The sequence below is a fragment of the Vespa mandarinia genome, chromosome 1 (genome assembly GCF_050613455.1).
Source record: "Vespa mandarinia isolate Hongniang chromosome 1, ASM5061345v1, whole genome shotgun sequence".
Taxonomy (NCBI): domain Eukaryota; kingdom Metazoa; phylum Arthropoda; class Insecta; order Hymenoptera; family Vespidae; genus Vespa; species Vespa mandarinia.
In genome coordinates this window covers 15740689-15756506 of record NC_140810.1, presented here as the reverse complement: position 1 = coordinate 15756506, position 15818 = coordinate 15740689, and the positions used below count along the sequence as shown (strand labels likewise).

General features: G+C 30.1%; 2 protein-coding genes across 2 annotated transcripts; one reads left to right on the top strand and one right to left on the bottom strand.

Annotated features, from left to right (window-relative positions):
- Positions 1–533: 533 nt before the first annotated feature.
- On the top strand, positions 534–9352 carry Ac13E (Adenylyl cyclase 13E). Its single transcript, XM_035870983.2, has 8 exons — positions 534–865; positions 1040–1341; positions 1420–2879; positions 2982–3236; positions 3329–3771; positions 3835–3990; positions 4076–4275; positions 4357–9352. The coding sequence occupies exons 2-8, from the start codon at positions 1058–1060 to the stop codon at positions 6089–6091; spliced, it is 4533 nt and encodes a 1510-aa protein (XP_035726876.2). The 5' UTR covers positions 534–865; positions 1040–1057; the 3' UTR covers positions 6092–9352.
- A 209-nt stretch (positions 9353–9561) lies between these two features.
- Positions 9562–15670, bottom strand: Ranbp21 (exportin-5-like protein Ranbp21). The gene is made up of 8 exons (XM_035871075.2): positions 15419–15670; positions 14094–14782; positions 12308–14020; positions 11959–12213; positions 11752–11875; positions 11349–11685; positions 10885–11254; positions 9562–10800 (listed from the first exon to the last, which is right to left on the bottom strand). The coding sequence occupies exons 2-8, from the start codon at positions 14778–14780 to the stop codon at positions 10639–10641; spliced, it is 3648 nt and encodes a 1215-aa protein (XP_035726968.2). The 5' UTR covers positions 14781–14782; positions 15419–15670; the 3' UTR covers positions 9562–10638.
- Positions 15671–15818: the final 148 nt, after the last annotated feature.

Sequence of the window (15818 nt, the reverse complement as noted above, 5' to 3'; positions counted from 1 at the left end):
TTATACTACGAAAATAAGATACATACAAAAAAATATAAAATATTAAAAAACAAATCAAATGTAAAGTAAAATCAAACGGAAGATAATAGTACAAACTTGACCAATTGGAAGAACGCACGTGACCGTGATTGCGGGACTCGAGTAAATGCTGATTAAATTTTATTCAAATGATCAAAGTTAAGCATTTATGTAATAATTTTTCAAAATATATTGCAATTTTAATATACTTTCAATATTAAAATAATTATAATTTCATTTTATAAGTAATACGCATTTTTAATATCACGTGCAGATAAGTAACATATTCAGTAGTCATACGAAAGTACAAAAGTACGAATTACCGCCAAAAATGGTAGAAGAGATTATTTTCATTGTTTTTTCCATAAATCAACGTTTTAATAATGTACAAAAACTGCTCAATCATTCAACATCTTTCCTTATCTTTTACTAACGAATAGAAATTAACAGCTGCTTACTATTATCTTTTTGCATGTGCATCTATTATAATTTTTGTGATCAGCTGCTCGATAATATGTGGCAACAGTGGTTGGGCGATGTCGTTGGTATTGTTCAGTATTGTTGACTTCAAGATGGCTGCGGATTACTGTGGGAGATATTCTAAGAAATCGTAATTCTCCCTAAGAGAACTTCCAATTTTGTATATATTTAAAAAGTCGTGTGTTAAACGACCTTACGAACTTCGGTGCTAACTACACCGAGTTTCTTTGTGTCGTTCGATTTAATACCGTACAAAACAGAATATGAAAATCATGCCATCTGACACTAGCTGACTTATGGAAGAACCTCCAATGTCAGCAAGGAGGATGATTTTTAATGTTTTATGGCGGTATCGCCTTTAACCGAGGTGATTATATTGAATTTTTATATGATGTTAACCATACACGTTATTTTAAACTGTTATGAAATAAGATGATACAAAGATTTGGAAATGTTGCTTTTGCAATGGAATTTCTGTATCTAATGTTAAATTGTTTAAAAAAAATATCTGTGTATATATACATATATACATTTTTCACAGTAATACTCAAATGTCAATATGGAATCTTCGATGAACCGAAAACGGAGTTCATCTGTAAGCTTCACAAGAGGAAAAGAGAATAGCGACGATGATGTTGGAGACGAAATACACATATCTTTGGCACCATACATACAAACTTACTTGGCACATAGTGGACAAGGACTTGGATGTTGTGGGATTAGTTTACCAGTGCCATTTGAACGTGCTGCGTCGCGTTCTTGGTGGAATCCAAAATTTGATTCTGAAATTCTAGAAGAACAATATAAAAGAAGTGCCTTTCTACAGATTAGACTAAGATTCCGGTATGTATTTATATGAAGTTGTATTTATTTATTTTTATTTTTTATTTTAATAATATATAAATTCAAGTTTTCTTTCAGATATGCTCTTATATATATCCTGTTGGTATCTGTATCTTGGCTGGTATATTTTGTAATCACTGGAATTGAGAATAATACTTCTACATGGTTAGCTATCGCAGCCATTTTCAGTATTGTTGGAATGATGGTATCCGCTGTATTATATTTAACTTACACAGATTACTACAAGTCCTATGTATTACCAACTTCTGTAGGAGTTGCATCTGTGTTGTGTTCTCTTTCTTTACTCTTTCTTGCGGTAGTACCTCCTTATGTAGATGGCTTAACATTAGTAGGACATTTTGCACTATGTTCAGAAATTTTGTTACTGATTTATACGGTACTACCAATGCCTCTTTATGCTTGCACAGGAATATCTTCTATTTATTCGATTATATTCGAGTTTCTAACTGCCTACCTCTATGGCTCAAAAAGTAGAAGACAAAGGATATTCAGCAATCACAAATTTTTTAATAATTCTTCAAGAACAAATATGTCTGAAGATTATAACAAAACATCTATTCCTATCTATTCTTCACATCAAAATTCTCATTTTTTTAATGGTTTCCAAAGTATATCTAATGTTAGCAATGCTTTAACAGCTGGCACACAGATGATATCGAATTTATATACTTTAAATCCAATATCTAATTTTAGTTCAAAGTTGTTGGACGACGAAAGTATTGTAGGAAAAATGTCTGGGAATCTTACAAATGCAAATATGTTAACGAAACTAAATTCTAGTATTCCATTTATAATAACAAATGTTGGTTCTACTGTAAATTCAACGTTCAACAATATAAATGTTAGTAATCTGAATAAAATGAATGCATCTTCTACAGAGGCTGAAATAGCCCTTGATGTTGTTGAATCAATTACCAATTGGACTAATACATCAAGTGCATATTTGCAAGATGATATTGATTTTACAACGAATCTCAGTATAAGAATTTTGATGCAAATATGTATTCATTTAATCGGTGTACATATCTTAATAATGACGTTTGTCCGAATGCGTGGTACTTTTATGAAAGTGGGGCAATCATTACTAGTACGTCGTCAATTAGAAATGGAAAGACAGCTTAAAGAAAAAATGATACATTCTGTAATGCCACCAAAAGTAGCAGATTGGTTAATGGAAGAAAGTGGTAGAGAGAGAGAACGTGAAGATTCTCTAAAAAAAGGATCTATACCATCAAATCAAACAGATATTCGATCTTTATTTCGACCATTCAATATGCACTCTATGGAAAATGTCAGTATATTATTTGCTGATATTGTTGGTTTTACAAAGATGAGTTCAAATAAAACTGCAGAAGAATTAGTTGGGATTCTTAATGATCTATTTGAACGATTTGATGATTTATGCGAACATCATGGATGTGAAAAAATTTCTACATTGGGAGATTGTTACTATTGTGTTAGTGGTTGTCCTGAACCAAGACCTGATCATGCAAAATGTTGCATTGAAATGGGATTAGGTTAGTATAACATAAAAAAATATTGATCTTTAGAAATTTTTCTTTTATACACGTTTACATATACTTTAATCGTTATCTATCTGAATTATATGATTATTTCAGCAATGATAGAAGCTATAAAACAATTTGATATAGAAAGAAGAGAGGGAGTAAATATGAGAGTTGGTGTTCACACAGGAACTGTTTTGTGTGGAATTGTTGGCACTAAAAGATTTAAATTTGATGTTTGGTCAAATGATGTGACATTGGCAAATAAATTAGAAAGTACAGGTAAACCAGGCAGGGTACATTTGAGCGAAAAAACTTTAAATTTTTTGAATCATCAATATATCACAGAAGATGGAGAGGTAGTCAATGGTATGTGTATACAATAATATTAACATAACTAGTTAATAAATATTTCTAATTTTATACTATTTACCAAACAAGAATATTATCTATAATTTTAGGTATTAAAACTTACTTTATCAAAAGTCGAAAGTCAGATATTATGAATCAATTCGTAACAAATATCATGTTACCTAAGGATTTTTCTCCATTAATGCAAACTCGTCATCGTCTTGCCTCTTGCAATAATCAAAATAAACCCAGACAACATTATCTCCATATGGTGACTAATGCAAGTAATTATAGGATAAAAGCTAATTCCTTGCCCAGTATTTTGGATTCTGAAAATAGTAATGACATAATTGATGAGAAAGAAGGTCTAAATAAAAGTCCTATGTCAACTGCAAGTTATGAAAAAAAAAGAACACGAAATAAACCATGGCGGTATTTACAACGACAAAGGACGAGTGAAGAAATGACGCCTTTAGATATGGAAGAAGGAAAAAGTATGATTATAAAACAACCAAAAAATGAACAATACGAAGATCGCAATGGATTCAAACGAGTCAGTAACTTCATATTTTATTACTTATCATTGAATGTATTAATTACTTACATTATTTTGTAGATTCCTTTCAATAATGGTGTTGAAATGGATCCAAATCCTGTGCCTTCTAGTCCTTTATTGTCTGGTCAAGAAACAATAAGTCACGCTTCGTCGATATGTAGTAGAAAAGATTCTGGTATTAAGAGTAATAGCAGACGTAGTAGTATTCAACAGCAGGTAAACTTTTTATCAGGAAATGAAAATATTCCATGCATATTAATTTTACTTTATCCAGTAATGTTGTAATAATAATTCGTTGTAGTTATTCCTGATGAATGGTATGACTCAAGGGGATCTATTAGGTCATAGAGTTAGTGGTTATTATACTTCTAGTTCAACTTTGAATTCTACTCATGAACTTTCGTCATCTGTACCACCTTATCCATTTCCTCCAGCAGTAACTGATACATTTGGTGCATGTTTTCATAAGTTAAGAAAACAATCTGATTTACAATTAATAAGGTAATATTATTTATTAATATTAGAAACACATTTTCATATTGCATTGACTTTTAACGTTTCATTAATTCTTGTTTTATAAAGATGCGTTCAAGACAACGTGAGTTCTCAACGATCATATTTCGTGAAGCCACCGTTATCAAGTGTAACGCTATTTTTTAAGAACAAAGAATTGGAAAAAGAATATCGAGAAAATGCTCATAGAGCGAGTGAAGGTGTAACGGGCAATCCTCCAACACTAGCTACTTCAAGATTTAATACTTATTTTGACATATTAATATCGGCTCTAGTTTTTATAGCTATTACAATCTCTCTCTTCTTGCTTTGCAAACCTTCAATTTTCTATATTGTGTTTTGTATCTTTGCCATAACTATTCAAATCATAGCTGTTTTACTTTGCATTAGACAACTTTTTAGACCAAATACCACTCATGCAACATTTACTCAAAATATTTTCAACTTTTTTTCTAGGTGGTATCCTTGGCATATTTGTGGTGCCATATTAGTTGGCTTACCAATTGTTTCTATTCTTCTAAACTTCACTTGCAATAGCTTACGTAGTTTAAATAATTTTGAGTATTATTACAGCTATTTAATCTTCATAGGGTTGGTCCATTTTTGTAATTTTACTCAGTTGAATTGTTGGATGAAAAACTTGCTAGTCACCTTTGCCGGTGTGTTGTTTATTTGTCTTGTTGTCAGTCATATATCGTATAATCAAGATATAACAATACCAACCGATTATATTAGAAATAATACACAAGAACGATTAGCAATGCGCTCGAACTTAATCAATGCAATCTTGATTGAACAGAATAATCATCCAATAGATGAAAATCTTATTATTCCACTAAAAGTATTTCGTAATTCTGTAGAAGCGTCAACACAATCGTCACTCAAGATAACCGGGCAATCACATAAACCTACGATAGAATCTATTATGATTACAGAAAGAGAAAAAGAATTAAGATACAACGAAAGATTGTACCATTATGAGATTTATCTGGATATGATACTCTTACTTTTGTTAGTTTGGTTTCTGAATCGTGAATTCGAGATTAGCTATCGATTGAGTTTCCATGGAAATTTCGTTGCGGCAAGAGATAAAACGCGTGTACAATCAATGAAAAACCAAGCTGATTTACTTCTACATAATATTATTCCCAAATATGTTGCTGATCAATTGAAAACTACTGCAAAATATTCGCAAAATCATAAATCCGTTGGAATTATTTTTGCCAGTATTGTAAACTTCAACGAATTATACGATGAATCTTATTTGGGTGGTAAAGAGTATCTACGTGTACTTAACGAATTGATTGGCGATTTTGATGAACTTCTGGAGAAACCTGAATTTTCTAATGTTGAAAAAATCAAAACAATTGGCAGTACATTTATGGCAGCTAGCGGTTTAAATCCACAAGTAAGACAACAAAGTGATCATGAATATACTCATCTTTTTCAATTGATAGATTTTGCTATGGCTATGCATAAAGTCATATATAATTTTAATCGAGATTTATTGGAATTTAAATTGATTCTAAGAATTGGATTTAATTATGGCGATGTTACGGCCGGAGTAATAGGTGCCACAAAGTTATATTATGATATTTGGGGAGATGCAGTAAATATTGCTTCAAGAATGGACTCTACTGGAGTCGCAGGTAGAATACAAATGGCCAGTAATTGTATTGGTGTACTCTCAGATAAATACGAGTTTGAACCTCGCGGTCAAGTATATGTAAAAGGAAAGGACAACATGGATGTATTTCTACTCATAGGAAAAAAAGAGAATACTACAAATTTTAATGGTACTTGAATTATACAGAGTGCCAATTAATACATCAATGATCTGACTATGTTATATGGCATGCTGAAATTCGAGGCTGTGTAGTTTAATATCATTGATTGAGTTATATTAAATTTGAAAATATGCGTGTGTGACTTAAAATAAGAGAGATGTGATGATTAATTGAAAAGAGCCTAGGGACGAATGTTTTTTGATAGATGCTGTATTCTATTAAAAACTAATCGCCTTAATAATTGACTGCTCAAATTCTGCTAATTAAAGATATTTATTAACGAGATATTAACTGTATTTTTGTAAATATTGAAACTAACAAATTATGTATATCATGAAGAGTGATCTTAAACCTGCCTTTGTCAAGTACAAAGCGGATCAAGGGTGGAAATCCTTGGGTGTCGCGTAATTTCAATACAAGGAAAATGTAAAATATTTGTGAAAAAAACAGACTTATTATATTACATACATATAGTTGCAGTTCAGGCAGTTCCTACAAATATATTTGGGCTTCGTACCACAAATATCATTGTAATATATAATACGAAGAATTCATTATAAAAATAGTATATCCTAAGCATTTAGGTTTGATATTTAATTGAATAGTCTTGAAAGATCTTAGTGTAATATAAGATAAATCCAAATAATTTCTAGTATTTTACGAATCATAATGTAAAACGAAGTTTAAAAATGCTTATGCAAAGTCTACATATGTCCCTGCAAAAAAGTTATAAAAGAAAAATATATATCTTGTATTCTTGCCTTCCTTTTTGGAATTTGTAACAATTTGAACAATTTATATGAATTAACTTCTGCTCTGCTTTTTGAAATAATAACTTAGTCAATGTAGGGACAAGCTGTCTTAAGAAATTTGTTCGTTTCTCTATGATTATATATAAACGATAACTTTTTACCAAAGATCAAGGAACGATTTAAAGAAAATCATAGGTTTTATTACCCACATGTAGGATTTAGAATATAATCCGCTATTACAGATTTATCAAGTCTAGCTTTGACTATGACAATATGCGTTTACTTTTTTAAAATGTATTACGTAACATTCCAATTATTTTTGCGATCGAATATTACAGAAGATCCATTAAATCAATATAATTTGTCTGTTTTACAAATTATTCAGAATGGTTTTACAGAGAGAGAGAGCATAGCAAGGACAATTAGTCAATTACTATCTTTTTTATAAATTTGCTATATCACATCTCACGAAGAATACATTGATATTTTTCATTTTTGCAATAAGTAATATAATTTTCTGGAAATCCTTCCTTGTGTGGAATATATACTATATAATATTTTTATTATTTTAGATTAAAAAAAAAAAAAAGAATACGCAAACAACGATGAAGACTAATACAAATATAGTCGAGGCATAAGCTTCACATATGGATCTTTAGTAAAATATAAAAGTGTTAAGTTTTGCAATGTCTATTTTCATACAGCTAGAAAAATGATTGTTATATAATTTTCCATTTTATTTATTCCTATTTACAAAGACAATGTAATGCAATATTATTCAATTCGAAATTGTATTTTTTTATGAGTTCATTTGCCAATATATTATAGAACTTCTTCGAGTCAAATTTTTAATCCAAAGTTGAAATTTAAGCAAAAGTATTTTTTGAAATTACAATATGCTGTGTAGAATAAAATCAGGAACTTTTGCTGGTAGGTACATGTGATGTATCGCTTGTGTTCAAATGCGAAGGCTTATTATAAGCAGTTGTTTTATACATACAAGAAGTTTAACACGTATACGCGTTGTGAAATATAAATGTGTCTACATTTATATTTATACAATTGAAATCTGTTATGGATTATCAACGAATTTTAATGTCAATGCTTAGATATTAATGAATGTATTTTAAGGCTATTTTAACAAGAAATAACGTGGTAATATATGTATTGTTATTGTCGATGTAATTTCTTTATTACAGTACAATATATACAAGATGAGCATAATTTTAAACTGATGTAAAAAAATGCACGAAAGAGTCAGCTTAACAAAAACTTAACAATATTCCATTAATTTCATTCTGCAAATAACTGAATTGATTATTAATATATTAATGGCATTATATAATCCAAATATTGTGATGATTTGTGTGTGATGAATGTTTTTACTAACATAAAATCATTCACAGATTACTCCGACTCTTTACTTGACGAGGAATGCAATACATATATGTATATGGTATATTACCAATTACGAATACAAATACATCATACTAAATGATGAACAAGAAATGTTACATAAATGTACAGAAAGTTACTGTATGTGCAAAAAAAAGTAATAAAGAATATGTTGTAAGGTAACACAACACTGTTATGATTCTGAAGACAATTAATTATAATTTACTTCGTTTAGATCAAAGCACAATTTGCATTAAAAATTAATAGATGCACATTATATTGATCATTGAGAAATATTTTCGTACAAATTAGCATTAATAGAAAATAAAAAACAAAGTAAATTATATATGTTTATACTTTGTTGCGATATTAATCCTTACTATCTCGTGAAGCTTGTCAATACATAACGAGTTGTATTATATTATGCACATAATCGCTGCTTATAAGATGAAAATTTCAAGTATATTTAATATGACAGACAATTTATAGATTTGATAAATATTTCCAATGTTTTTATACACAGTTAATGTTTTTTAACAAATTATAAAGAATGCTCTTTATACAAACAGTAATTGCATCATTTGTATATATGTATATATAAATTGTAATTTTTGATTACATATAAAGTACAAAAAGTACTAAATCTTCTATTTCTTCATACATCTTATAAATATTACACATCAGTTTTGCAAAAATCCGTTTTTTGTTTTAATTTGTCTGTAAAGCAGACACACACACACATTTAGGTACTTTTGAAGTCATTTTTGCAGGAACATCTTCGAGAAAAATAGTTAAATGAATGTGTGCGAAAAATAAAGGTGATGAGAGAAGATAGATTCATATGCAATATTTTTTGTTATAAAATTTATGTGATCGCAAATTATAATATCATTTAGAAATATTGTACGTTATATTCTATTAGTATACATGTAATAAATGAAGAAGTATGTAAATATATTGCGCAACTTTACATGCTTCTTCTAAATTTAGTAAGACTAATGTACAAGTTTTCTGTTAAAATATTTTCTTAACACAAGCAATTAAATTTGTATACTATGTTGTCGGAGCTCAAAATTAAAAAGAAGAATGAAAAATATGAGAATTTGCTATATTATATAATTTTTGTATTATAATCTCTAGTCTGTCATGTATTATCAATATAAAACTCGCAATATAGTGAAATTATGCAAATTTAGACATATAATATATATATATATATATATATATATATATATATATATATATATATATTGCGAAAATAAAAAACATTATTATATAATGTATGCATTCTCACAAAATTGCAGTAAAAAAATGATAAGAGTAACATTATAAAATTATGATTCAATAGAATTTTCTGTTGTTGCCTGTTGTATAAGAAAACAATGGTAAACATTTATCCATCAAAAAAATAATGGAAAATATAATATATTAATATAATAATACGCACATTATGTTTACAAAATATAAAAATTCCTTAAGACTCCTCATTTAGGCACATGAAAATTTATATATACGACAAAAAAAAATAAGATTTGCAAAATACCCCTTTCCTTTGTGCAATATCTTCATATTTATAAAATATATATAGAACTTATTATTTTAATTGATAGCCAAATCTTATAGAACTTTCATAATAGACATTCATTCTCATTAAAACATTACTTGCTATTAATTTTTCATAAAAATGCATGCTATAAGTGAACACATTAAATTGAAATAAAGTGATAAATCACAAAAAAACATACTTCTCTATGTATTATATTTCTTCACTTGATATTTTTCATTTCCTCTTGCACATAATATTAATATATACCAATAATGTATTAACTAATATGAGTATAAAAGTGCAATAATATGAATTATATATTTCAATATGGAGATGTCTTAAAATAAATAAGACAACAACAAAACGAAATCAGGATATTAGAGTACAAAGTACTCAGCTGTGCTACAATTTAAGTACAATGTAAATAAGTACACACATATGTGAGTACGTATGGTAAAATAAAACATTATCATATACTTATGTTTATTATGTACACTTGAATTTAAGCACAGCCTTAATATAAAAATTGTGATACATTTTATAGAATTAATAATTACGCCTAGGAAGTCGACATACTGCATCTCCATCTGTTTGAAATTTTTAAATTCAACTTTCATGATGAATATGCAATGTATTATAAACAACTTTTTACAAATATTCGCCTACTGAAATTTAATGTCTGTTTTGACAAATGGTCTGTCAGCTTAGTCTTGTAAATATATTTCTAACAGGATTGCATTTCTGTTTGATAACGAGCATCCTCTTTATGTTTCTTTTATGGCCCTTTCCTGCAGAAGCCCTTTTTTTACGATAACTTATAATTATTTATTGAATTAGACCAACTATGTAAGGCATAATCAATGTGACTCTGCTACGTAGGCCCTGCAAACAGAGCTGTGATACCGGTATCAGCTGCACTTTTGGATATTTCATCTACTCTCACTGCTTGGGGTTTTCCAGAAATTTCTATTCTTGGTAAATTATCGATTTTTACTTCTTTACGAAATAATTGTCCGACACTTCTGCCAATAAGCTATGTAAGAAAATGTAATTATAAATGTAGAATATTTCATTTGCAGATCACGAAATAATTCACTTGTAAATTACAGAATTTTACCTGATTTGTAATCTTCTTAAAAAGATCTTTTTTTCCTTTTTCAACTTTGTTACCCTTTGTACTAACTATTGCCATTTTTTCATCAAATCGTTGTAAATCTGCAGGATTAACTCCAGGTATTTGTTGCATTACCTCAATAATATTGGGAAATTTCGGTCTTAAACATTCATAAACTTGTGCACCTAAAGTTATCAAAGAGCCCTGATTTGCCTCATGTTGACCATGAAGCTGTAATCCTTGAAGAACTGCAACCATAATATGTGCAGCCATAGCAGGAGTCAGACTGCCATCAGCAGCAAGTGCTCGAACGATAGGACTTGTTAACATAGTAGCTTTAAGACTGGCATTAGAATCGTTCCATGACAAAGCCCTACATTAAACAAATAAAAATAATTGTAAAAATAATTGTAAATAGTTTATAAAAAATTATTAGAAAAAAATATGAAATAAAGTAATAAAATTACCCTAAAACACATAAAACGACGCTATGACACGTGGATGGATGTCTCAAGACAAAAGCGCCAAGTTCGCTGACAACTTCTGCGACTATACTATTACCACGCGAAACTGGTGGATCCACCGCCATACCCCCGCTATCTTGATCCATAATATCTGGAGGTGCAGCATCACTAGCTGCTCCACCGACTAAGGCTACTTTCAAAACATCTATAAAATCTCTTGTCAAATTCCTATTCAACATGTCATCTATAACTTCTTGCGTATCAGTGTTCTCTTCGTCTAAATTTCCAGATTCATATAAATGTGCGATGTATTGCCATTTGGCACTCAATCTTTGGCACACTAAAAGTAAAATAATTTCTATTATGTTAATACTATTGGAATAATGTTATTTAAATGTTTCCTTACTGTGCGTAGATACATGGGCTAATACAGGTACAAGTACAGTCTCATAGAAAGCTGGAGGACACGAATATATGAATGGTTTCAAAAACACGCGAATTATTGGTCGTAATCGGTAATCTGGAATCAGCTAACGAAAAATAATTATGAACAACATATTTTTTAAATTGTGTAAGACAATAAAATTCCTATGCTATTATTTAACTAACTTACTTCCATATTAGAAAAAACCGAATTTACTAATGCTGGTGCAAGACCTGATAACTGGTAAAAATCTCTGCCAATTGTATGGCAACCACTTCCCAACATATGATAACAATGGTCATGAATTGTACTGAGAAATGATTGCATTCGAATTAAGGCTGTACTAGAAGATTGATCTGGTTCTGAAGTGCTATCATTTGTAATATTTAATCCTAGAAGATTTGCTTTTTCTGATTCTACAAGTCCATGTGCATTTTTATAACCCTATTAAAAATAAATATAAAAAGTTAATTAAAACATTGAAATTTCATAATAAATATTGATAAATTATATTTTTAACAAAAATATAATCAGTTACCTCAGACAAAGCTGATATGGCATTTGGTGTGAACAAAGCATTCATTGTTCTAAGCAAAGCAAAAAGACTGGGTAAGACAGGAATGACATGTGGTGTAGCAGGATTTCTATAAACTGGATTTCCACTTTCACTGAGAGCAGCAACAAAACCACCTCTTGCAGCACGATCTGGATCCTCAGGAATAGAACATCTTTTAACTACACTTAACACAGTACAAATGCAAATCATGAGATCAATTCGATTTTGTCCGGCTGGATCATCCATTACATTTTCCACTGGAGACCTATCTAATCCTATAAGTCTTATTAATTCAAGAGGTCCTTTAAATGATTCCGATCCAAATCTTATAAATCTTGTAACACCTTCTCCAATAACTTCTGCGACAAATCTAGTTTGCCTTTCATAATCACAAAAATGATTTGAAATTAAAAGTAAAGCTTCATAAAGCATGATGCTTTCCATCCTGGATAGAGGACTTGGTTCTCTAATCAGACCACGAACCATAGTGTGTATTTGTTCAAAAACTGGTAGAAGAAGTAATGGATACTTCAAACTAATTTTTACCATGAGGCTAGCTGCATGACGTCTGACATTTTTAGCTGCTCTAGATCGCGTGACTTTTGTTTCACCTGGAGCTTCAAATACCAAAGCTGCAAATATTTTTTCTAGAACTCTTGGCAAGATGGCCACTCCTGGCATAGCCATAGAACCAGTGGACATTGACAAAAATACAAATAATGCGCTAATGCATGATAATAAAGCTGAAAGCAACCAAGGATCTTGTGGAGAATAACTAAGGCACAATTCTAACAGTTGTAATCCATTCTGTACACTGGGTCTTTCATTGATTAACAAAATTCTAGATACAACAGAGTCCAAGGCTTGGGCAAGAGCCTCCCATTCTAGATATTCAGGATCGTTTTGATCACTTTTATACTGCAAATCTGCCATGCCTTTGGTTATTTTTGCAGTTAGCCATTGCTGTACGTATGTGAAAGTTACGAGTGGTGCTACCATGGTAGCATTTCTAAATCCTTCTAATAAATCAGTCCTAAACCGATGAAGGAAAACATTGAATTCTTCTTCTGAATCATAATCTGAAAGGCAGTAGGTAGATGTTCCATTGGTATGTCTACCTTGAGGATATATTATTTTTATAAGTTTTGGGGCAGTACTTTCCACATATTTAGGAACATAAGTCAAAAGCAAAGAATCACTTTTAATTTGTTCATGCTTGAATAACATGACCCATATTGCATTTGCTAAATGTGTTAATGTTAGGCTAGAGTACATTGTGAATGTCAAGACAGTATCCAGAAAGAGATTAAAATGTGTAGGTCGAATGCTGGAAGCATCATCTTTGCCCCAAAGTGAACATAACTGAGTTGCCATTCCAGTTAATACTAATGTTAATTTTTTTAGAAATAAATAATGATTATCATGAAAATCACCAACACCAGCGATAGGTGATGGTGCAGTTGCTGCAGCATAGATAAATCTTAATGCCTCTTCTGAGAACAAAATCATAAGTTGTTTCCTGTCTTCAGCTTTGCCTTTTCGATTTACTATTTGTAGAAGACATTCAGCTGCAGAACACTGAAATATAGGATCGCCTAAGAGTAGACATAATATCTGCAATAATCTTCCATCTTCAGCCATTACATGATTTATAGATACCCATTCAACAAATCCTGTCATTGTATTTAAAACTACCTGTTTCAAATTGATATTCATATGAGATTGATAAAAAACAAGTTTATAGAAGGCAAAATATATTAATACTTACTTGAACAACTTTGCTATGTGCTGCAGCTTCTGTTGTATGTCCAATGGCACTTTTCTTTTGAAATTCAGAGAAATGCTGTTCCATTAATCTCAAAAAGAAACTAAAGATTTCTGCCATATTTGTATTTAATGCTTGATAAATATCTTTTCTTCTTTGATTAGATTCCAAAGTTTGTAACAGTGCTACATCTTCTACTAATCTAAGGAATACTAATAAAACTAATTCTGTTTGGCTTTCTCCTCTAGTGCAAGCTTGACTAAGCTCTGATAGTAGTGTTGGCCATTGTTGTGGCCATTCACGTTTTATCATTTCAACTACAACTCTAGATAAAGCATCTTTTATATGAGCTTCTTCTTGCAATAAAGGTTCTGTACCTTCTTGTAATAATTTCATTGCATTTTCTTTAATAAAAATTTTTTCTGATTGTGAAATCTGTGTCCATCGATATTTTATACAATGTTCCATTAACTGTAAACCAAAATGACGTACAACAGGACTTCTGTTTGGTGATTTTTGCGCCAAATATAAACCACATTGTGCACAAAGTGGAGAAGACTCTTTGAATCGTTCACAAGCATTATAAACTTCTATCCGTTGCTGTTGTGGTATATTTGGTGACATCATCACCTCAACCACCCGAGCAAGCTCTGCTGATATTTGGGCTACATCTCCTGTGCCACACTCCATTCCTATATGCAGTACAAATAATATTGATATTGATAATGTAATATTCACGAACATTATTTTGTTTTTTATTCTTGGTAAAAAACTATTCTATATATAATAAAAGTAATAATTACAACTTAAAATATCATAAAAACATATCAGTTAATCAAATATTATTACCAGTCTTCAAGAAAATAATTACTGTCAGTGTATCAGACAAATTAAATGTATCTCTTTAAGACAGTTGTATAACAATAACTATGATGTAGCAATAATAACTTTTGATATTAATTATTTTACTTTTATTAAATTAATGTAAATGTTAATCAATCTGTATATAAACAAATGTAATTAATACATCGATTTTATGATATAACATCGTGCAAAATTACCCTTCAAAATTTGGATAAAGGAACAATATGAAATTCATATAAACGTTCATTCTCATTGAAGAAAATGCAATATTATTTCTTGTTACATATTGAAGTTATATAAAAAGTATAATACATAGAAGGAGTATGATTTCATTCAATTATTGTTATTTTTCGATATAAACTAAAAATTCCATTTTGACGAAATATTAAAATTGTATAAAAAAGCAAACCAGCTTTTACGAAACGTGTCCTCGCGGACCATGCGTTGACAGTAAATTTACTTACCTAGTAATGTGAGTGTGGATTAAAACGGAACGAAAAAATACGTCCGGTAGGATAAGTGTCCGCGTAGAATGTTAATTCATATCTGTTTGTCGTTTAATTACCAGAAAATTTTATAATCTATGATTAGCGATCGTCTACTCAACGTAATAATCAACCTTTCATTTGCTTCGTTCGTTTCTGAGATGCGGCACGTTGGATGTGATCGCACACGAGCGGCACAGTACTGCCATCTTTAAAGTTTTAAATCCGATGTAACCTTACCCTATGCAAAATAATGTATTGTCAGATACAAATAGGTTTCAATCGATAATTGATTAAAAATATCGCAAACACCTATACGTATAAGAAATTTTTTATTTCACATATAAAATATATAAATTATATACATAGAAAATGTAAA

Bases quoted from the DNA above. Each gene is read 5' to 3' on its own strand.
- Ac13E (XM_035870983.2), top strand. From the start codon at position 1,058: ATGGAATCTTCGATGAACCGAAAACGGAGTTCATCTGTAAGCTTCACA. The intron at 2,880-2,981 runs GTTAGTATAACA...TGATTATTTCAG, and splicing joins TTGCATTGAAATGGGATTAG to CAATGATAGAAGCTATAAAA. The intron at 3,772-3,834 runs GTCAGTAACTTC...ATTATTTTGTAG, and splicing joins ATCGCAATGGATTCAAACGA to ATTCCTTTCAATAATGGTGT.
- Ranbp21 (XM_035871075.2), bottom strand. From the start codon at position 14,780: ATGGAGTGTGGCACAGGAGATGTAGCCCAAATATCAGCAGAGCTTGCT. The intron at 12,214-12,307 runs GTAACTGATTAT...TATTTTTAATAG, and splicing joins CCATATCAGCTTTGTCTGAG to GGTTATAAAAATGCACATGG. The intron at 10,801-10,884 runs GTAAAATTCTGT...TTTCTTACATAG, and splicing joins TTAAGAAGATTACAAATCAG to CTTATTGGCAGAAGTGTCGG.